This window comes from Pteropus vampyrus, unplaced genomic scaffold, assembly GCF_000151845.1.
Source record: "Pteropus vampyrus isolate Shadow unplaced genomic scaffold, Pvam_2.0 Scaffold225, whole genome shotgun sequence".
Lineage (NCBI taxonomy): Eukaryota > Metazoa > Chordata > Mammalia > Chiroptera > Pteropodidae > Pteropus > Pteropus vampyrus.
The window spans coordinates 2,339,575-2,360,929 of record NW_011889006.1 but is presented as its reverse complement, the minus strand read 5'-3'; the positions used below and the strand labels follow the sequence as shown (position 1 = coordinate 2,360,929).

The 21,355-nt window shown below is 47.6% G+C and overlaps 1 protein-coding gene across 5 annotated transcripts in view; it reads right to left on the bottom strand.

The window, feature by feature from the left end:
- Positions 1–13,599: 13,599 nt before the first annotated feature.
- The window catches only part of PPARD (peroxisome proliferator activated receptor delta), a 71,055-nt gene continuing 63,299 nt past the window's right edge, over positions 13,600–21,355 (bottom strand). For 3 of the 5 annotated variants that reach the window (XM_011373524.2, XM_011373525.2, XM_011373526.2), the window contains 5 exons: positions 19,703–19,857; positions 18,862–18,986; positions 17,305–17,507; positions 16,676–17,126; positions 13,600–15,901 (listed from right to left, as the gene is read on the bottom strand). In XM_011373524.2, coding sequence (XP_011371826.1) covers positions 15,654–15,901; positions 16,676–17,126; positions 17,305–17,507; positions 18,862–18,986; positions 19,703–19,857 — 1,182 coding nt within the window. In that variant the 3' untranslated portion in view covers positions 13,600–15,653. Of the gene's footprint in view, positions 15,902–16,675; positions 17,127–17,304; positions 17,508–18,861; positions 19,001–19,702; positions 19,858–21,355 lie in introns of all 5 variants that reach the window. The other 2 variants (XM_011373527.2, XM_023538504.1) reach the window with 1 other exon arrangement.

The window sequence follows — 21,355 nt, the reverse complement described above, 5'->3', positions numbered from 1 at the left end:
CTTAGTTGCTCCAGGAACAAGGGAATCAGGGCTGACACATAAAGTCGGGCAGGTAGGACACTGCGCAAAAGTGCCACAGTTAAGTAGGCACCATTAACATCATAGCTGTCATAGACATTTATCACAGATGTTTGTTATAAACCATAATCAGCAGCCTCCCCTGCCCCACATCCCTGCTGTTACCACCTCACTCCCAGAGGCCAGCTGCATACTCTCATGGTAGGGAGGATCAGAGGCAGGGGCCTTATCCGGGAGCTGATGCAGGTAAATACAGTCAGACTTGAAGGGGCAGCGGCCATTCCTCTGCATGAAGAACCGGCATCGGATCTGGCTATGAGAGAGTGGGAGAGAAGACCATCACCTTCAAGCCCTGTTGCCTCAGGAACAAGGGGAATTGAAGGCTGACACATAAGATTGGGTAGGTTATACAAAGCACGAAGCCACCATATCTATGTAGGCACAATTACCATCATAGATACAGTGTCAATATATTTAATACAACTATTTTCCAGCAGATGGCAGTAAAGTCTCAAGGGACGCCTTTTTCTAAATCCCACAGAGTCTTGATTTGGGCCAGCCTTGCCCCTGGGAATCTCCTTTCCTCCTTTGAACTAAATTACAAAAACACCACCCAAAGCAGGAGGATAGCAGATATTAGGATTATCTCTGTAACCAAGTTAGAACAATGTTTTGTTCTAAGGGGTCGTCTTAAGATTCGATAATTGCTATTTAATGAAATTGATTAAGAAGTTTCCCACTTCTGAGATTTCAAATACACTCAGTGAAAGGTCAGATACAGGAGGGGTTTGTGGGCCACTTGTGATCCACTTAAGTAGGGTTAGCTTTCCTCTTGCTAGGAAAGACAGATGGGAGGGAGAAAAGGATAGAGTGAATGTTTGCAGCCTTTTTCCTGCATTATCACTCTGCTCGATTCCAGCACAGTTGAATCCTTCCCACTTCCTGCAGTCCCAGTGTGAGGGCAGAACTCTACTGATCACTTAAGCTGGAAGCCTGAGAATCCCTCTGAACAACCATCCCTTCCTCTTCTTCCTCCTATCATTGGACCAAACCTAGTGTCAGGCCTGCTGCATTTGGATAGCTTACAAAAACTCCACATCCAACCTGTCCAAAGTCTCCATCAGCTTCTCTCACTCAGCCCCCATGACAGCACAGGTCTTGCAGCCACCTATGCCGGAAACATTAATCATCTTAAATTTTCCTTTCAACCTCATGGTCAGTTGCCCACTCAGGTCTGACCCTTCTTCTTCTCAAGTCAGTATCTTCCCCATCATTTCTTCTAATATGCACTGTGAGTTGGAATGCCGGGTTCAAACCCCATTTCCTCATGTAAATCACATAGACTAGGGGACCCCATCCCCCGGGCTGTGGACCAATATCTATCTGTGGCCTGTTAGGAACCAGGCCTCAAAGCAGGAGGTGAGCAGTGGGCAAGTGAGTGAAATTTTATCTGTATTTGCAGCCGCTCCCCAGTGCTAGCATCAATGCATCAGCTCCACCTCAGATCATCAGGCATTAGATTCTCATAGGAGCACTGGTTCCTGGTACCTAAAAGATTGCGGACCGCTGACATACACCATGCCTCAGTTTCTTCTTCTGCAGTGTGAGGATATTGAGAGTCTCTACTACATGGAGTTTATGATGTGAAAATTCTGTCATACGTAATAAGCCCTCCATCTACATTGTTTCCTAGGCCTGGGTGCCCTGCCCTGGCCTAGATGACTCTGAAGACCCCCGAATGGTATCCCAGCTGCCAGTTATTTCCCCACTTCAACCTCTCTCTTCCTGGAGTGCTCTCATTTTTCTCCTGAGGAGCCCCCACTCCTCTTCCAACACCAGCTCAAATACTTCCCCCTCTGATACCCATCTAAGTTTTTTTTCTCAGTAACTGTTGATGCAGATATTACAGTTCTCAGGCAAAACTCAACAAGATTGAATGTCTTCATGATAATGAAGGTCGAGAGGCAAGACCTTCATTATCCCTCACTTCATCCAAATGTACTTTGCATATTGCAAGTGTAATAAACCCTTTGGGAAGGTGGAATTAAGAACCTGGAATTGTAGCTAATTCCAGATTTTGGATAAATGCCTACCCTCTCCAAGAGATTCAAACCTACCCAAATTTTCCCTGTCTCCAAGAGCTGCCTTTTAGTCTCAGAAATCCCATGTTTTCAAAGATCATCTAAGCAAACAACATGTATTTACATCAATTTACTTTGCTGCTTAAAAAAATAAGATATTAAACACAAGCAGGGCTTCTCATTGTACAGAGAACCAGAGTTGGCCTATATCGATCCTGAGCCACGGCTAGAAGAGAAACTTGGCCTTGCTCTTCCGCTGCTGTCTCAATCACTCACCATTATTTACTGGGCTTTCTGAAATAGTAGAAATAGCTCATACTCTCACCTGCCATCTCCATCAAATTCCCAGGATTTGGGGGGTCCCAGGTGGGAAACTGTGGCTGAGCTGGAATGATCAGAAGCTGTCTTTCTCTCTTCCCTAACCCCAGTCACATTCCTCCTTCCAGCCTCACCTGGTCCAAGCCTTGAAGTTCCGGATAAGTTGCTCTTTCTCAGCCCCCTTGCTCACCCAGAACTTGTGGGGGATGATGTAACTGGAATGGACACGGCATTGGGGACAGGCCCTGTGAGGTAGGGTGAGATGGAAAGTGAAAGAATAGTCAAAAGTCCGCAAGCCAGCCTCCAGCCCACACACCTATCCCTCCCTGCTGGCCTCTCCGTGACACTGACTTGATGACATCCAGTGGGAAATCCTGTCGGCTTTTCCGCCAGGTGCGCAGGCAGCCCAGGCAGTGGGCATGAGTGCAGTTGGGCAGGATGCCGAAGATCCGTTGGGCCTCCGGCTTGTCCCATACCTTGTCCATGCAGATGCCGCACACGACGTCCCGACTGTCCTGTTCCCTCTACAGCCATGCGAAGGGTCAGAGAATCTCTACATACACATGCGTACTGCCATCCCAAGTACAGCGGGGGGACCACAGGGCCCTCCTCCAGCCAGTCTGGGCATCCCAGAAGTCCAACGTGCCATCCTCTGCCACTCCCCCTCCCCCATTACCTGCTGCACCTCAAGATCCATGCTCTGAAGCGGGGCCATGAGCTTCCGGCCAGGGTCTGACTTTGGCTGAGACTCCTGGGAGTAGCTGTGATCTCCATCAGCAGCTGTCAGGGAAAACTGGATCCATTCGTTCACTTATTCATGTAGCAACTACTGAGCAACTGCTGCACACAACTGTGTGTACAAGAAGTCCTGCCCCCAACTAGCTCAGAGTCCAGTCAGAATCATTAGTCTCTGATGCAACTATTTAGAACTGTGCTGTCCAATACGGCAGGCACTTACCACATGTGGCTGCTGGGCACCTGAAATGGAGCTAGTCCAAACTTAAATGTACTGTGAGTGCAATGTGCACACAAGATTTTGAACCTTAGTACCAAAAAAGACTAAAATATTTCATTAAGAATTTTTTATATTGATTACATGTTGAAATAATAGAATTGATAATGTTATATATATAACTTTTGCTATATTGGATTAAATAAAACATTACAATTAATTTCACCTGTTGCTTTTTACTTTTTTAAATGTGGCTACTAGAAAATTTTAAGTTATATATGTGAAATATAAAATAGTGTGACCACTCTGAAAAACATTTTGTAGATCCTCAAAATATTAAACATGGAGTTACCATATGATCCAGCAGTTCCACTCCTAGGTATATACCCAAGAGAAATAAAAACATATGTCCACACACAAACTTATACATGAATGCTCATAGCAACATTATTCATAATAGCCAAAAAGCCAAAAACAACCCAAATGTTCATCAACTGATGAATGAATAAAACAAAAGCAGTAAGGGAATGAAATACTGACACATGCTATAACATGGGTGAACCTAGAAAATGTTATGCTAAGTAAAAGAAGCCAGACACAAAAAGCCACATATTATATTATTCCATTTACATGAAATATCCAGAATAGGTAAGTCTATAGAGACAGAAAGTAGATGAGTGGTTGCCAGTGGCTGGGGTTGGGGGACGGGGTGCATGGAGAGTAATAGGTTTCCCTTGGTGGGATGAAAATCTAGTAAACTTAGTTAGTGGTAATATTTGTATTACTCTGAATATACTATATTACATTGAATTACATACTTTAAATTGGCGAATATTTTGGTTTGTGAATTATATCGTAAAAAGTTACAAAAAGTTACATCAACATATTTCTGTTAGTGCTGAATTAGAGCAATAATTTAAAAAATAACCACTAATATTTAGTGTTTGCTCTGTGCCAGGTATGATCCTAAGCACATCACACGTATGAACTCATCACACCCTCACATGACCCTGTGAGGTAGGTACTATTATCAGTGCCCTTTTGTAGGTGAGGAAACAGAGAGGTTAAGTGACTTGTCCACGATCTCACAACTACTAAGTGGTGGAACCGGCATTTGTTACTGTGTGGTTGGACTCCATAAGCACCAGGGTATTCTGCTTCTAGAACACAGAGAGCAAACCAGAGAGGGAGGAAAATTTCCCTCTAGCTGAGAATCTTTAGGAAGAAGAGGGGTGGAAGGAAATATAAACCTTGCTCAGAGACAGAGCAGGAACCCTGGCCTCAGATCCCACTTGTGCCCACCTGCAGTGCCCCTGATGACTCACATGATGGGAACAGGGACTTCCAGGAACTGCCACCAAGCTCCTCATTCTTGCTGGCCATCCTCTCCAGGCCGGGCTCCATGCCCCAGCCAGTCTCGCTCCAGCCCCAACCCACAGCCTCAGAAGGCAGGTAGGTGGGCTCAGAGCCCCTTCGAGTCAGCCCCAGCAGGGGTCCTGGCAGGGTGACAAGTGGCTCTGAACTGCGGCGGCCCCAGTCCAGGTGACCAGGGGGCTGTGGGTGCTGAAAGCTGTGGCGGGAAGAGAAGGGTGAGGAGACAGGAATAGCCTCTCCAGGGCTCAGAGCTAGCTCAGCCTGGAACGTGGAGCTGAGAGGGGAGAAGAGGCTCTAGGAGGATGCATGGTGCATGAAGGGACGATGCCTCCTGTGCCTCCCACCCACTCCCATTCAAGGAGAAGAGGTGCTTACCTGCATCGGTCTCCGTGGAAGCAGAAGCTTCGCTGGAAGTATCTGCAGACCTGGGACACAGTCCAGTCTTGAGCAAAACAGCAGCTCGATCCCCAGTGACAGGTGCCTTGGGCAAAGTTCCTAAAAGATAGAGTGATGCCCAGCCCCGTTGTAGAAAGAGGCTGTGTAATATAAGAACACAGGCTCTAGAGATAGTCCTGCTGGGTAACCCTGGGTTCACTAAGGATTGGTTTTCTCACCCTTAAACATGAGGGTAAACAATGCTATAGGGTTGTTTAGAGGGTTTTTGAAGATTTTGCACAATGCATACAGCAGGTGCTCAGTAAATCACAGTGGTTACTAGTACTTCTTCCAAAGGCAGTCTTGTGGGTCCTAGGGTCAGAATTCTGGGTTCACATTTTGGTACCATAACTGGCTTCACGGGCATGAACCTATGCAGTCACTTGCTTTAATGCTTCGCTGTTGCCATCTTGAGATTTTTAAATTTTTGAACAAGGGGCCCTGATTTTCATTTTGCACTGGGTCCCACAAATCATATAGCCAGTTCTGCCTTGTACTTCTTGGTTGTATAAGCTTGGACAAGGCATTTAACCTTTCCATGCCTCAGTTACTTGATTTGCAAAATCAAGATAATATTAGTACCTAATTCATGAGGTGATGTCAGACTTAAATGAGTCAATGTATATAAAGTACCTGGCACACAGCAAGCCCTCAATAAACATTAGCTGTTATCACCCTGCTGTTATCATCATCATCATCATCATCACCATTACAGGGGTTTTTGAGGATCAGGTGTGAGGTGGAAAAGGGTGGGAGGAGGCGGAGGTGGACAAATGTTTATTGAGTATCTATTACACGTTCAGACCTGGGCCAGGGCTCTGGGACAGGTACAAGTAGAGAGGACCTCTGCTCTTATTATATGCTTCCTTGCCCGGAAGGGGAACGAGCCCACAGGTAAAGTAACCAGGGCAGCAATGATGGGACAGAGGCCGGATTCTAGTCCCAAGAGAACATAGACTGCCAGCCCAAGCCAAGGGTCTGCTGTAGACTGGCCCACGCCGTTCCCCAGGGAGTGTCCAAGAGTGCCATGGCAGATAGCAGACAGAGGGAGGGAAAGATGGGCGACGGGCACTTGGTCTTGTCAGCAAAGGTGCCAGACTGTGGTCACATGGTTTTTCATTTACCACAACATGTGTGCAGCCCCTGGTCGGGGAATTTGCCTTGGAGTTCCCACTGAGGTGACAGAACAGGGAATCAAGAAACCAGGGCTAGGACTGAGGAAGGCAAGTGAGGCACTCACCTCAGACACGAACCTTCAGGGGATGCCCAAAAAACTCAGTGATAAAAGTAAATGATATTTTAGAGCAATTTTTTAAAAAGATCATAATTAATGCAAAAAAAAATCTATGATGAGCAAAAGATCAAAATTTTAAACAAAGACAGGATTCAATCCTACACAGCTTACCTGACTTGCCTCCCCCAGTCCAGGCTCTGCAGCAAGGGCACAAAGAACCAAGATGAACGCAGACAGTGAAAGGGGCTCCCGCGGAAATAAATGGCTGGCAGGGTGGGGACCTGCTTTAGACAGGTGGCCAGGAAAGGCCTTGGAGGAGGTACTTGTTATTATAACAACAATTACTATTACATTATTACATAATAATATATTTATAATAATAGTAGTTGTTATTTTCATGGAAGCTGTTGTGAGGGCCAGGGATGTAAATGAGACCTTCAAATAGTAATTTTTAATGATAGACCACTGTATAGTTTTTGGCATTTAATTCAGAGGAAATTCAAAGAATTGAGCGCCCCTACTGTAACAAATCACTTTTCATTTCTATCCACTTATTTATGTGAACGAAATTTCTCAGTGCTTCAATTTGTAATAATTAAACATTAAAATTGATATTGAACCCTGTCTTATTCTAGCAATAAATAATATTTATCCGTGAATATGTGAAGTTTTGGGGGAAACAAAAACAACAATCCATCTATATCAGGAGAAATTTTTCTAAAGAAAAATTTTTTATTACTTAGTAATTAACTGCTAAAATGTGTAATATACTTAAGTTGTTTTGATCAATTGAGTGCTAATACCTGAATCTAGAAAAAAAATTTAAATTACTGTTTCACAAATTTTTTTTTGCAGGAACATGATCAGTAAAAGACTTCTGAGATCATAAAAATATTCATATTAGGATAAAATTCTGTAGGAGAAGTAGAAAAGGCATTCAAGGAGAAAAAGGAATTATGTAAAACTCTAAGAGTCTGTTTATATATTTTTAAATGGATGACATTATATGTTAAATCTCTCTGGTATTTAGATGCCACTGGATACCTGATAATAATAATGTACATATTCAAATCCACCCTGTTCACCTGCCATTCCTGGTCAGTTGCCCACACAGCACGTGCACTGGCAGGACCTGAAGCAAGCAGCCTGAAATAGCTGGACTGAGATTCCACACAGAGCTACAGCCTGCCCCGCTCCATGGAGCCTATGATCATTCTCACTGCCTGGCTTGGGAAAACTGAGAAACTCCTGCAGGAAGACTGGGGGCGAGTTCTTGTGGGCTGACTGCTTTGAACATGTCCCTCGGAATTTTGCCTGAAGCACCAGTCTGGGAGAAGAAAGATTTAGAAATGGTGAAAAGCATTTGATTTAGTGATGTAACTTCTCTTTAGAAACATCTTTTAAAAATCTTTTGGAATTAAAAAAGTGATATAATCGTTTTATTTTAAAATGGGAGAATTTATAATATATTAGAAATTATAAACTTTGCAACAATTTACATTATGATGAAAAACATTAGATATCTTGGAGTGTGGAGGGGATACGTGGTTTTTCAAATTTCTTTTAGGCGGTTTATGGAAGATGCCAGGACTGGTATGTTTTCAATCCCAATTACAATGTGGAGGAGATAGGAAGAGGCTGGGATAGGGACCAGATCAGTGGGTGACAGTCAGAGTTAGGGAGGGGCAGGGTAGGATGAGGGGTGAGGTGGAAATGAGAGTCACGTGGAAGGGGTGGGTGAACCCAGGAGAGGAGGAGCCAGTGACCCCAGAGGAAGGGCTCACAGACCTCTTATCTACAGTCCACCAATGGGTAGCCTCTGGGAGGGAAGTTGTGCTGGAAAAGCTTTGCTTTTCTCTAAAGCCCATCAATGAGGCCGACCTCCAGGACTGCCTAGAGAGGCCACTCCACTAGCTCCTTCACAAGCTGAGACCCAGTGGCAGAGCTCTCCCAGCATGTCCAGAGAGGCTCTCAGCGCATTAGTTGAGCCTCAAGAAAAGGAACTAAGGGCTTTGTGACAAATTGACTTGAAAAACTCTTCTTTCTGTAGTTTCTTAGAGCCATGCTGCATGGTGCTTATTGTATATGAACATATTAAAGGCTCTGATAAGTTCTGCACAAAAAAACCCTTTGATTTAAACCTTTGATTGCTTAAACTTGTTTTTGTTGTTGCTTGTTTATGCCCTCCACCCACACACCCTTAACATACCAATAAAACACATTTTGTTTGGTTGGGGAAATGTCAAATTAGCTCACTTAATTCTCAAACCAGCCTTAAAAGTCAGGAGTTCATTTTTTGCTTTCAAAATGAAGCTCAAAGAGGTAAAATAATAGGCCTGGGACTCAGGAACGAGAGCTAGGACTATGACACAGGTGTTTGTCTTCACTTAGCTCAATTGACTTGTAAGGGGTGGGGGCTGCTGGATTTGGGGAATTTCTCAAGCTAAATTCTGAGGCCAAGGGGTGCAGACAGAGCAGCCAGAGGTCACAGGTAATCCAGGCCTGGGGAGGCAGCAGAAGGGGCTTGGTGGCTGGGGGGCTGGAGCAGTAGACCCCTGGGCAATGAGCCTGGGGAATTAGAACTAGACTGTTGGAGTGGGTGGGCAGAGGAGAAGGGTAGGGACTGTGAAGGGTAGGGATAGGAACAGTAAAGGGGGAGGAGGAGCATGCCAAATGAACCCCCTGACCAGGGCTTTTAAAACTCGAGGGCCCGAACTTAGTCTAGGCTGCCACTCTCCTGGCCCTGTGCAAAGCTCAGGAACAATTGAAAATCTCCTTCAGTGAAAGTCCATCATTTTTTTTTTTTTTTGGTCTCCCTCTAGTTACCTGGCTGCCTTTCTTATACTAAAAGGAAGTGAGAAAACTACTTCACACTGAGACACTAAGATCTACAATTATCCCTCCTTTACCCAAACTTCAGTTTTCTCTGGGGAACTGATCTCTTCTAGCTGTTGGCAAAATGAATTTGTGCTAAGGTATAAAAATCTGATGGAAGGCCTTGTGAGCTAACACGTCCAAAGAATGACTCTCTAATAGTGTAATGTTCAACCTGAAGTGTTTCCATTCAAATATTTATGAATACCTGGCACTGTGCTAAGTGCTGGGGCTACAAAGGTGACCAGGAAAACACTTCTCACCCGCAGGGAGATATTTTGTGTTTCTGGGCAGAGAAAACCTTTGTTGGGTAGCAGAGAAAGAAAGCAGGTGGGAAATCCCTGCTCTAAATGGTCAAATCCTGAGCTAACCCTGACCCAGCTGTGCAGCCTTAGCATGCCTTTTACTCCCTCTGGTCTCAGTTTCCTCCTCTGGATTGTGAGAGGCTGGGAGATGATCTCTAGAAATTTCCAATGTTGGGCAAGGAAGTCCCTCCTCCCCTCAATGCACCCCTAAATTCTTAGATGCTGGACTTTCAATGGCCAGGCTGAGTGCCCCCCGCCCCGCATTTTCTCCCACCTTCCTTATGTTCCCTGAGATCCAGATTCCTACCTGAATGGCCGTTGGGAGTGGGGGCTGTTCTCCCCACCAAGGCTTCCGCCATCCAGCCCTGCAGGGTCCATGCCAGCTGCAGACCCTAGTGAGAATCTGACAGGGCTCCTCTGATGCTCCTTTATCCCCCGCTATCTGGGCAGGGCAAACAGGAGGAGGAGCTCTGTGGCCAGGCCCACCCCTTCCCTTGACCCCAGCCAGGCCTGTAGGTAGGAGGGATGGAGGGCCGAGGCAGGATAGCTAGGAGGCTGGGGGTCAGGGGTGTGAGTGAGGTGGGCGTGAAGGCCTTCCTCTGACAGTGTAATGGTTCCTGGAGAAAACTGGAGGTTGGTTTAAGGACTTTAAGGGTTCAGGAAGGCAGGGTGACTTGGGAGGGGCCCATGAAGACATGGAACCCAGGACCAAGGACGTGTGAGGTTGGGAGTCCTTTGGCTAATGTCTGAGGGGGAATTTGTAACTGAGGAGGCCAGAGGGGAGCCTCCCCCCACCTCAGAGTTCTGTGAACCCCACAAATGGAGCTGAGGTTGGTGGAGAGATCAGATGGTGTGCTGGGAGCCTTTGGAACCTCCAGGAGATGGTGTGAGCCAGGCGAGGGCTCCAGACTGGCCATGTACTGGACAGACCCAAAAGGCTCTGGATGCCTGGCTTCAGGCCCAAGATGTTCTTTCTACGAAAAGTCACTGTGGTCCGTTTGTCATTGAAGCAGACTTGCTATCCTGATCACAAGAAATTAGAATAGTGTCAATGACTCAGCAGGGGCCACCACGAAAGGTGTCCAGGAGGGTGCCTGCCTGAGACTCTCTCCAATGAGGGGTTTCCAAATTGGATGGTAGCAAATGAGCCAGTCGGAGCCGCTCTCCTGGGCATTATTAATGTCTGGTAGATTCATACCTTGCAGTGGGAAGAAAAATGGACTGGGCTCATTGAAGATGAGGAGGTAGGAGGAGGACCATGAGCTCCGAGAGCCCTTCCAGCTCTATTTTCTAAGACCCCCTCAATTCCCATCTTACTAGTCCAAAGCCGATGTTCTCTCCAGTAGACTGCACTGCCCCATAAGGGAGGTAAGTTGGGAAAGTTAAAAAAAAAAAAGCAAATAAGAGGAATTCACTTTTTAAATTAAAGAGAAGATTTTTAAATTGAATTTAAACAATTTACTGTGTCTATTAGTAAATTGAGACACTAGATTGGGAAACCAACAAACTTGGACATCTAGTTACTTCTTTTACTTTTGCTGGATCAAAATTATTTTTAAAAAAATTTTTATAAGTGCTGCCAATTTGCTCTCTATGGAGGCTGTTCCAGTTTATACTCCTACCCACAGTATGAGAGTGCCTATTTCTGCACAGCCTTGCCAACACAATGTTATCAAACTTTTTAGTATTTGTTAATGGGTAAGTAAAAAAACTGTATCTCCTTGTAGTTTTAACATACATTTCTCATACTATGAGTAAGTTTAGGCATCTTTTTATGCTTAAGCATTTATTTTTCTGTTCATATCCTTTGCCTATTTTTTTAATTGGGTTGTTAACCTGTTGCTCATTGATTTGTACATACTCTTTATATATTAAGGAAATGAATTCTTTGTCTGATTATGTGTTTTTTTAACATGACTTAGAACTTTTAATTTTTTTTCCCCCAGGAATAAATTTTAAAAATGTGTACATGGTAACTTTTTCATTTTTTAATTTTATATACTGTTTCATATATATTGCATGAAACTTGGAAACTTTTGTGTATACAGTAGACTTTTGAAAGGTCTATCTATGAGATTATATAAATTTCCCCCATGTGTTTCTTCTTGTGTGCTTTTTTTTTTTTACATTGTATAAATATATCAAATTTATCTATTTTTCCTGTTGAACATTTTGGTTGTTTCCAAGTTTTTGCTATTACTCTGATGAACATATATACGAGGTGTAATCTGGTGGGTTTCACTCTAGGGTATTGTCTTGGGTTGGTTTCTCCGGGAAACGGATTTGGAGGTTTACGTGCAGGACACCCACTGGGGAGTGCTCCTTGGAACAACACCTGTAAGGAATCGAAGGAAGCAGGATTGGGTAGAGAGAGAAATTGACCTGCAATGTAGTTGCAACAGAGGCCTCAGCTCTGGAGCTAGGATGTTCCTTTAAGTTGTCCCAAATCGGGGCAAGGAGGCTTGGCTTCATACCCCCATGTTGGCCATAGGCTGCCCCTGAGGAGGGGGTGTCCTTATCCTGGGCAAGGCAGCTCCTTTCAGTAAGGGCAATTTCCTGAGAGAAACTCAGCTATGATCTCAGCAGCCAAGGAAATTAGTGCCTGGGTCCTAAGGGGTGGAACCTGGGGGATACCCCACAGCATCTACACACATTTTAACTGACTAGCTTTTGCTAAATCGTTTTTCAAGTTGTTTGTACCAACTTCTGCTCCCTTATTCACTATATGAGAATTTGTATTGCTGTTCTTCCATTCCACATTTTCTATCTTGGTTTTCCTGTACTATTTTCTGGATAATTCCTAGTTTTTGTTGTGCAAAATAATATCTTTGGCCGCTTCTGTTCTTTTAAACTCATTGAATTTTCTTCTTTTTTTCTGGACACCCAGGTATTTAAAAATATTTGTCTTTTTAATCGGGGAAATTACTTCATAAATTATATGTGTCTAAGCATTGTTCTGTATACCTGAAACTAATATAAAATAGAAATGTAGCAGAAATGAATATGATGCGGAAAAAAAATTTTTTTTCCTTAAAAAGCAAATTGTTCCTTTCTTATGGTTTTGATTCCTATGTTTTAATAATATAAAACATCTATATTATAATTGTTGTATTTTTGAAGCCCTAGGGCTCTAATTTCACTGGTGGTTATGTCTTTTTATTTTCATGCAGGCTCGTTTGTTCACATTTGTAATTTTGTGGGGGTTCTGTACTGCCTGTGTCCATTCTCCAAAAAAGCTTTGCATCTGCATCTGCTTCTTCCAGGCTCCCTGGGGATATCACCAGCCAGGGGTCCAATCCTCTCTCCTCTCCTCCCTTCCTCCCTCAATTTCCCCCCTTTTGATCTTTCAGTCCTTTCAATACTTTTGTAACAATTCCTTGGAGTAAACGCCCCACTTTGAAATATTTAGCTGTGGTTGTTTTCTGGCTAGACAAGTACTGAAACACTCCCTGAACTTGCCTCACGCTGCAGGCGAGCCCACTGACTGCTGAAGTCTGGGCTCCCTGGAGCCTCTGTGAAGATGGCACCACTGGAAGTAAAGAACACTGGAGTGTCGGCTAAGGAGAGGAAAGCCCCGATCACTTGTGGAGGTAATAAAAAACTGACAGTGAATGATAGGCTTTGGCTTTGCAAGTCCCATATGCCACTCAAGGCCCAGGGGGAGTTAGTTGCCTCCTCCACGGCCCTTTGGAGACCCTCCCAGCCCCTCTCACCCAACCTGGTTTGCATCATGGTACCACAAACCTTTTGAGAGTGTTATCCTTTCCCCCCCTACACCTCAAATTCTTGTTGTAGGGTAGGGATATCATCTTCTCAGTCCTCTCCAACCTTTGCTGACTGACGAGTAGTGAGCAGAGCAGCTGAGGGGGGAAAGATGGGGAGTTCCAAGCCAGAATTGGCCAGCACCCTAAATTCTCATTTGGTCAACTAAGTTTACCCCTCTGTGAGAAGGGGGAGGAGTCTGATCAGCTCTCAGAAAAAACATGCAAGGAACTGAGTCAGTCTAAGTCAGCTCTTAAATATTTAATTCTCATTTATTTAAAGTTCTGTCTGTGCACACTATTTATATTAAAAACACAGGAAGCTAGGGCTCCTAGCAAAAATATACATTTCAATTTTGGAGACTGTTCAGACACCGAGAAGAGCTGTATTCTCAGCACCAGAACTAGGCGGGGGATAGAGATGGGGCAGGTGGTGGGGGAGGGGGAGGTCAGGCACAGCTTCTCTCCCTTCACAGTGCTGGCCCAAAGGAAACACCCCTAACCCAAATCCCTGGTCAGCAAGGGTGGGAGGAGAGGGGGAAGAATCTTGCCAGCAGAGTGATCCTTGGGCATGGGGGGCCACAGTGCTGGCCAGCGCAGACACTGGGACTGTCCTTTCTCTAGGGCATTTCTTCCCAGAGCTGCAGTCAGTCAGAAAGGCCCCTTTCGAAGGAGGGCCACAGAGGACCCAGGAATCCTGGGCTCTAACCCCAGGTTTTCAACCACCTTTCTCAGAGATCCTAGCCAGTCCCTCAGCCCTCCAGCCAGTTTCTTCCCCGGAAAAGCAGCCTAGGGGGGCTCTCTGCCCTCCTGCTCAGAAACAGCACTACTAGCTGTGCTTTAGCCCCTCCTCTGGGGCACTGAGTGTACCTGGGGAGGTGAAGAGGAGGGGCAGAGGCCAGAGGAGTGAGACTAGCCCGGCAAGGTCCCTGTGACCAGAGGCTGTGCAAGGTTCTAGGTGACCAGCTGGGCTGAATACAGGGAAAGGGGAGGGTAGCAGAGTGGTTGGGACAAATAGATGTCACAATAAACAGAATTGGTTCATCCCTGGGAACAGGGGTGCATAGCTCTCTGCCTATCCACTTGTAGGCTCCTCTCAGCATGTACCTGCCTTACAGAGGGAAGGGTGAGGGGTGTGGAACCTGCGGATAAAGTGAATTCAGTGCTTGTGGTGTGTGCTGGAGTGGCAGCTCCAGGGAGTGTGTGTGGGGGACGGGCCTGAGCTTCAGCTGAGCTCGAGCCAGTGCTAGCATCTCCTGGCTAGACAAAGGAACGTGGTCATGTGTGAGGCAAGGCCTTGGCCCTGGGAGAGAGATGACATCTGTGGTGCTGACAAAACAAAGGCAGGACTTAGAGGCTGCTGCAGACTGCTGGCAGAGTGTGGGGTGCTGATGGAGGGCTGACCCTGATGCCTGGGGTCAGAGTTAAGTTCACTGCTCTCTGCTTTCCTCAACAACCTCTGCCTCCTTGAGGCTCACTCCTCTTCAATAGGGGTGTGGGAGCCCCCACCTGGAGGAAATCCCACATCCTTCCAGGTTGGGGGGGGACCCACCAGCGGCCAGCGCAGGGGGCCATTAGTGACACTGGCCTGGAAGACCGGTGAAAAGAACAAAAAGGATGTTGGGTGTCAGTGGGGGGGGAAGCGTGCTGCTGGAGCAGGGTCGGTTGGGTCAGGGGGTGCCAGCCTCAGCCTTGGGGAGGAATCCTGGCCCTCAGGATAGGGACCCAGTGACTAGGGGCCACTGCTGCAGTCAGCCCACACCATGCTCAGCTTCCCCAGGAAGTTAAGCCCAGAGAGCTTAGTGTTTCTTTGGATGGCTCAAGTCCCTCGCTGTGAAGACAGGAACAGAATGAGGCCGCCACCCTTGCAGGTGACTTCACGCAGAGGGTAGGCCCCACTCCCTTCTGCTCCAGGGGACGGGGGGCAAAAGCAGAGGTCTTGTTCTATGCTGCTGGTGAAATAACACAAACTGTCTCAGAGAAAGAGAAAGAGGGACAGACAAAGAGACGGGAGAAAGAAAGGGAGGAAGGAAGAGAGGAACCTGTAGAAGAGAAAGGGTAAAGAAATTAGAGAAGAGGAACTGAGAAGGAGACGAAGGGAGAAGGAAGAAGGGAATATGGAGAAAGAGAGACCATGGGCCTGAGCACACAAGTATGTGTGATCCCACTGCTCCTGTGCCATGCTGAGTTTGCAGGGCTGGCCAACAGGAAAGTCCCGTGAGTGGCACCTGTCCCAGCACTGTCCGCCTGCTCCTTATTCTCAGCCCCCAGAGGCCTGCTGGGAGGCCCTGGGTATGCACTTCAGTACATGTCCTTGTAGATCTCCTGGAGCAAGGGGTGCAGCGAGGTCTCCGTCTCAGTCTTCTTGATCCGCTGCATCATCTGGGCGTGCTCTGTGACCAGCTGCCGCAGGTCGGCCATCTTCTGCAGCAGCTTGGGGAAGAGGTACTGGGCGTCGGGGTGGTTGGCCTGCAGGTGGAACTCGAGGGCACGCAGGATGGTGTCCTGGATGGCCTCCACCTGGGACACGTTCATGAGGCCTGGCCGGTCTGCGGAGACACAAGGCAGAGGTGTGTGAGGGAACGGGCATGCATGGGGTCTCAGAAGGCCAAAGGAGTTCCCCTACCCCCACCTTGTATGGAGGACTTGGCCCAGGGGATAGCAGTCCTTGCTGTGATAGACCCAAGCCCTGTCCTGTCAGTGACCACCTCACTGAAAGTTCTAGTCTCCCCACCCCTGGCCCACCTTTTTTTTTTTTTTCCCCTGATTAAGCAGTACAGTATCATGGTTAAGAGACTCACTGCCTGGATTCAAATCCTGTCTCTACCACAGACTAGCGGTGAGGCTATGGGCAGGCCACTCAGCCTCTCTGGGCTTGTTTTTTCATCTGTAAATGGGGGATAACAGAAGTACCTCCTGCACAGCGTTGTGAGAATCAAATGAGTTAAAATCTAGGAAAAGGAACTAGAACAGTGCCTGGCATAAAGTAAGCTCTATGCCACTGTTAACATGATTATTATTAACTACAATTATTGTGTTGGAATTGAAAATGTAGATAAAATACAGAAAATTTTTCCACCACCAAAGATAACCCCCATCAACATGTAGGTATATGTCCTTTCAGTCTTTTTTCTCTCATCTCCATTTATATAAGTTGGAGCTGGTCCAGCATGTGCAGCTGGTGCCTTGCACATTCCATTGCTATCATCACATGGACACTTCCCTATGCTGTCTGAGCTCAGGCTTGGCACCCATCAGGGAGGGCCTGACCCTCAGGAGGGCTGGCTGTGTGGAGGCAGCCCACCCGCCCCACCCTGACTTACCTCCGCACAGAATGATGGCTGCAATGAAGAGAGCCAGGTCACTGTCATCAAGTTCCAGGGCATTGAACTTGACAGCAAATTCGAACTTGGGTTCGATGATGTCACTGAAAGGCTTGCGGAGGCTGCGCAGGAACTCACGGGTGACAAAACCAGTGCCGTTGGCCACCAGCAGCCCGTCCTTGTTGACAATGGAGGCCAGCATGGCGAAGATGGCCTCATGCACGCCATACTTGAGAAGGGTCACCTGGTCGTTGAGGAAGAGGTTCCCAAAGCTGGGGATGCTCTTGGCGAACTCGGTGAGCTCACGCACAGTCTCTACTGTGGTGCACTGGCAGCGATAGAAGACGTGTACGCTGATCTCCTTGTAGGGTGGCAGGCCATTCACCAGCTGCTTCCACACCAAGCCCTTCTCTGCCTGCCACAATGTCTCGATGTCGTGGATCACAAAGGGCTGAAAACCAGGCCCTGTTAGAGGCCAGGCCTTGGGGACCCCCACCCATGTGCTCCCCAGACCCTCTGCCTATACCATGAAATTAGGGAAGGGAGGAGGCCTGGTCCTGTAAGGAGCCAGGGAGGTGGCAGCAGGGTACAGAGCCAGGGACGCTGCCTGGCTGACCAGTGACACTCACCGCCGTGTGGCTGGTCTTGCCCGTGAGGATGCCGCGGGCCTTCTTTTTGGTCATGTTGAAGTTTTTCAGGTAGGCATTGTAGATGTGCTTGGAGAAGGCCTTCAGATCAGCCACTTGTGGGTTGTGCTGACTTCCCTCGCTTGCTGTCAGCCCTGCCACCAACTTCCTCTTCTCGGCTTCTGGCATCCGGCCAAAGCGGATGGCTGCATGGGTATGGGGGTACAGTCATCAAGGAGTCCATGCAGGAGCCAGAACCTCTAACCTCCTTATCCCTCTACAGGTGCATGGGCCAAGGACAGACATATGTTTTTCGCTCAGGGCCCTCAGAAGCTCTAGAGGCAGCAAGTTGGTTAGGGAACTCCTCCAGAATGTAAGCTCCAAGGGTCAAGGGATTCTGTCTGCCTTGTTCACAGTTCCCGGCATACAAAGGCCCTAACTCACAGAGTGACTAAGCCACTCTGGCTCAGAGGTGGTGTAGCATGGCTGGTAGGAGGACAGTCTTTGGTGTTAAAGGCCTGTGTTTGAGTTCTAGCTCAGCAGCTTAAAAGCTGTGTGACTTTGGGCAGGCTACTTCACCTTTTTCATAAGAAAAAATGAGGCTAACACATAAACGTCACTGCATTGTCTGAACAATTACATGAGACTATTCACATAGTAGGCACTCAAAAACTGTAATCATTAGTAATGAAACAGGATACAAATCTGACTTCTCTCAGAGAAAAATCCAGATGAATTGTCATTCCTGAGATCTAGGAAATCCCCTCACCTCAGCCAAGTAATGGGGCCTGGGCAGATACAAATTGAGGAGAGGGATCAAATCTCAGACCTGCCAGACCCCATCACCTAAAAAAAGCTGCAGAGAGCTCAGGTCCTGCCACTCTCTAAGGTGCAAGGCAGTTAGGATACCCATGGGTGAAGACATTTAAACAAGAGGCTCTCCCTGTCCTCTGGGGGTCTGACCCAGAGGGGCAAAGAGGGGGCAGGTAGGCTTTGTAAAATCCTACTCTATGGGGTCTGAAGACAAGACTCTACAGGAGCCCTGGAGCACAGCGCAGGTTCTATCTCCTAAGAGTGGCTGCCCTCCAGGAAACTCCCACCTGGCTCTTGGCAGCTGACATGTGGTCACATACTGGCTCTCACCTGCCCTCAAAAACCAAGTAGGACTGAGGAGATTCCAGGCCTTGGCAGTGGCTTTTCACATTGTCAGGTCATCCAAGAGAGGCTTGAGGTTCCAGGAGTGGTGTTTCCAACACCACTGGAACTGGGATCAACTCCCGCTTGCCTTCTGGGCCAAAGGCCTGGTGACTGTCCCTGGCCTAAGGTCCATGGTGGATATTGGGCAGTCTGAGAAAGGCAGAGATCTTAGGCCAGCCTTGTGCTGGCTCCAAGACTCAGAGTCCAGATCAGCGAGGTCGACAGCTGACACTTAGCAGTGCTTACTGTGTGCCAGGTGCTGCTCCAAGGGTGCCCCCTTTCTGGGCTCCCTGGAACCTAGTTTCTGGGAGGATGGCTGGGTGGGGCCAGCAGCCCCTGTGCCTTACCCAGGCTAGCTCTTACCATTATGCGACATGCCCAGTGCCAGGCATTTCTGGAAGCGGCAATACTGGCACTTGTTGCGATTCTTCTTCTGGATCTTACAGCTCCGCTCACACTTCTCATATTCCAGCTTCATTCGGATTGTCCTACGGAAGAAGCCCTGAAGGTGCACAAGTGAGAAAAAATCCACAAGGAAAGGAGAGAGGCTGAAAATCCTGCTGTCCACTGGGTTGCACCAGAGGGCCCAATTATTCCTGAAGTAATGGGGGGAATTTTTTGAAAGGGAGAGGGAGAAGGAAGCTAAATAACCCTAAAACTATATCGTGACTAACCTAATTTATTCATAAAGCATCTGATTCTGCATATATTCTGGGTAGTGGTTTAATAAAATAATATGTGAAAAATTTGATGGGTGTATAGTTGGGTGGAAGAACCTAAAAGCACCACTGGAAAAAGAAATGTAACATATTCTTTTTTTCTCAAAGAGCCCCCTTTAGGCTTTGAGGCACAGGAAGCCTTGATTTCAGGAAGATGGCTCAGCCTAAGACTCCCATTCTATCCTGCCTGTCTTCTCAAGCCAGGTCCCCAGGGGGCGCAAATAGCCCAGGGAGCCCAGGTTAAGTGACTGGGTCAGCGCTGCAGGTGCCCAGCGCTGCAGGCCTGACAAGGGAACCCCTCCTCTCCAGCAGGATCCAGAGGTGAGCCCTGGAATGGGTCCAAGGGCTTGGCTACCGCCCAGACAGGAATTCTGCAGTGGGTATTGTCAGGGCCCTGCCTCGCCTCAGGGAAAGCCTTTCTGGCAGGTTAATTCACCATGTGACCACAGCCCTGACAGCCAGACAGCACCTCCCACAGCCCATACCTTGCACCCCTCGCACGCGTGAACACCGTAGTGGAAGCCTGATGCCTTGTCTCCGCACACGCGGCACTCCATGTTGAGGCTGCCACATGAGGCCCCGTCACAGCCCATCTGCAGCTGGTCCAGCAGTGATGGTGGCGAAGAGCTCCGGGAGAGGTCTGCAGACATACAACATAGGGGTGGCTTCACATTCTGCTAGGCTGGGAGCCAGGGGAGGTGACCAGAGCCCACAGGGCAGTGCAAGTGGCAGAAAGAGCCTATGTTTCTCATTCACACAGCCCTTGGCTCAGCCACTTAAGAGCTGCGTGGCCACAGGAGTAAACTTTTCTGAGGATCAGTTTCTTCATCTAGAATGTGGGGGTTAATGACAGTTTCTCTGGGAGGATGGCAGTTTCCAAAGCATTTCCCCCAGATATGGCATACAGATGTTCTGGAAATGGTAGCTATTGTCAGAGCCTTCCTGGGCTGAACTCACTTGGGGAGAGGGCATGCGGGGTGATGATTGTGTTTGGGGAGGAAGAGAGCAAGGGAGAGGAAGCAGAATGAATCTCTTTAGGCTGTCTTTAGTAAGTGGCCCACGTGGGGTTGTATGAAATGTGTTTTGTGAAAACTTCAGCAGTGCATACCTCTGCAGAGCACCTTCCTCCACCTGAGAAATTCAATTCTTGCATGGACTCCAGAGATGCTGTAAATGATCTCTTAAGAAGCTCAAATTCATTTCCATGAAACTTCTTGCTTGAGTAGAAAGAGCATGGGAAGCACCATTTATTTCCACAAGTGTTTCTATTAAATGTACAGATGTCTAAACCAGGTGTTGAGTGTCAGCAAGGAAAGCTGTTGGCCATGGCAACAACTTCAGGGTATAAACACTGTCAGATGATTTAGTAAGAACTGCTGGGAATGTCTTCTGAATCTCTCCCTTTGAACATTCAGAAATGAGCCCTTCCCTTGGAAAGGGGCACTGCACTGGGCCCCGGTCTCCTGAATCCCAGCCCAGTGCTGCATGACCCACGTGTTGACTGTTCTGCGTCTGCCTGCTGGCCTGCCAATCTGTTATTCTCTGCTCTCTTCCCTGATGACGGAGCAATCTCCTCAAGAGACGGGCCAGATCCCAAATCAGAGAATCAGTGGCTTAGAGTGAGATGACACCTTAGGAAGATCCAAAGCCATGGCAATAAGCCCAGACTTAACATTTTCCACTCTGCAAAGTTTTACTTTTCTCTTCCACAGTGTAACCTCCCAAAGTGTATGCTACTTCTCCCACACCTTCTTCCCACTCTCCCATCTCCCCCTCGGGTCCTAGGAGTGACAGTAGAAAAGCCTCCACCTGGCCCCCATCCTAGACACAGAAAGGGGAGCACAAGCCCCACAGCATGGTAGAGAGGACCTGGCAGCATGCTCTCCTCCCAGGCTGATGAGGGAAGGGGTGACACAAGTCCCTGGTTCCTAAAATGGCTTGTCCTGTCCTTAGTTCCCAGCCTTCAGTCATTCCAAGGAGTATACCTGCCCCCCTAGCCCAGAGATGGGGAGAGCGGTCTCCCCCTCCACCTCCTGGGTGCTGTGGGCGAGACTGCAGCCTAGGGAGGCGAAGCCGCTTTGTTCTGCTCAGTAGCCTTTGTCGCCACCTGACAGTCTGTGTGTTTAGTGTTGAGAGTC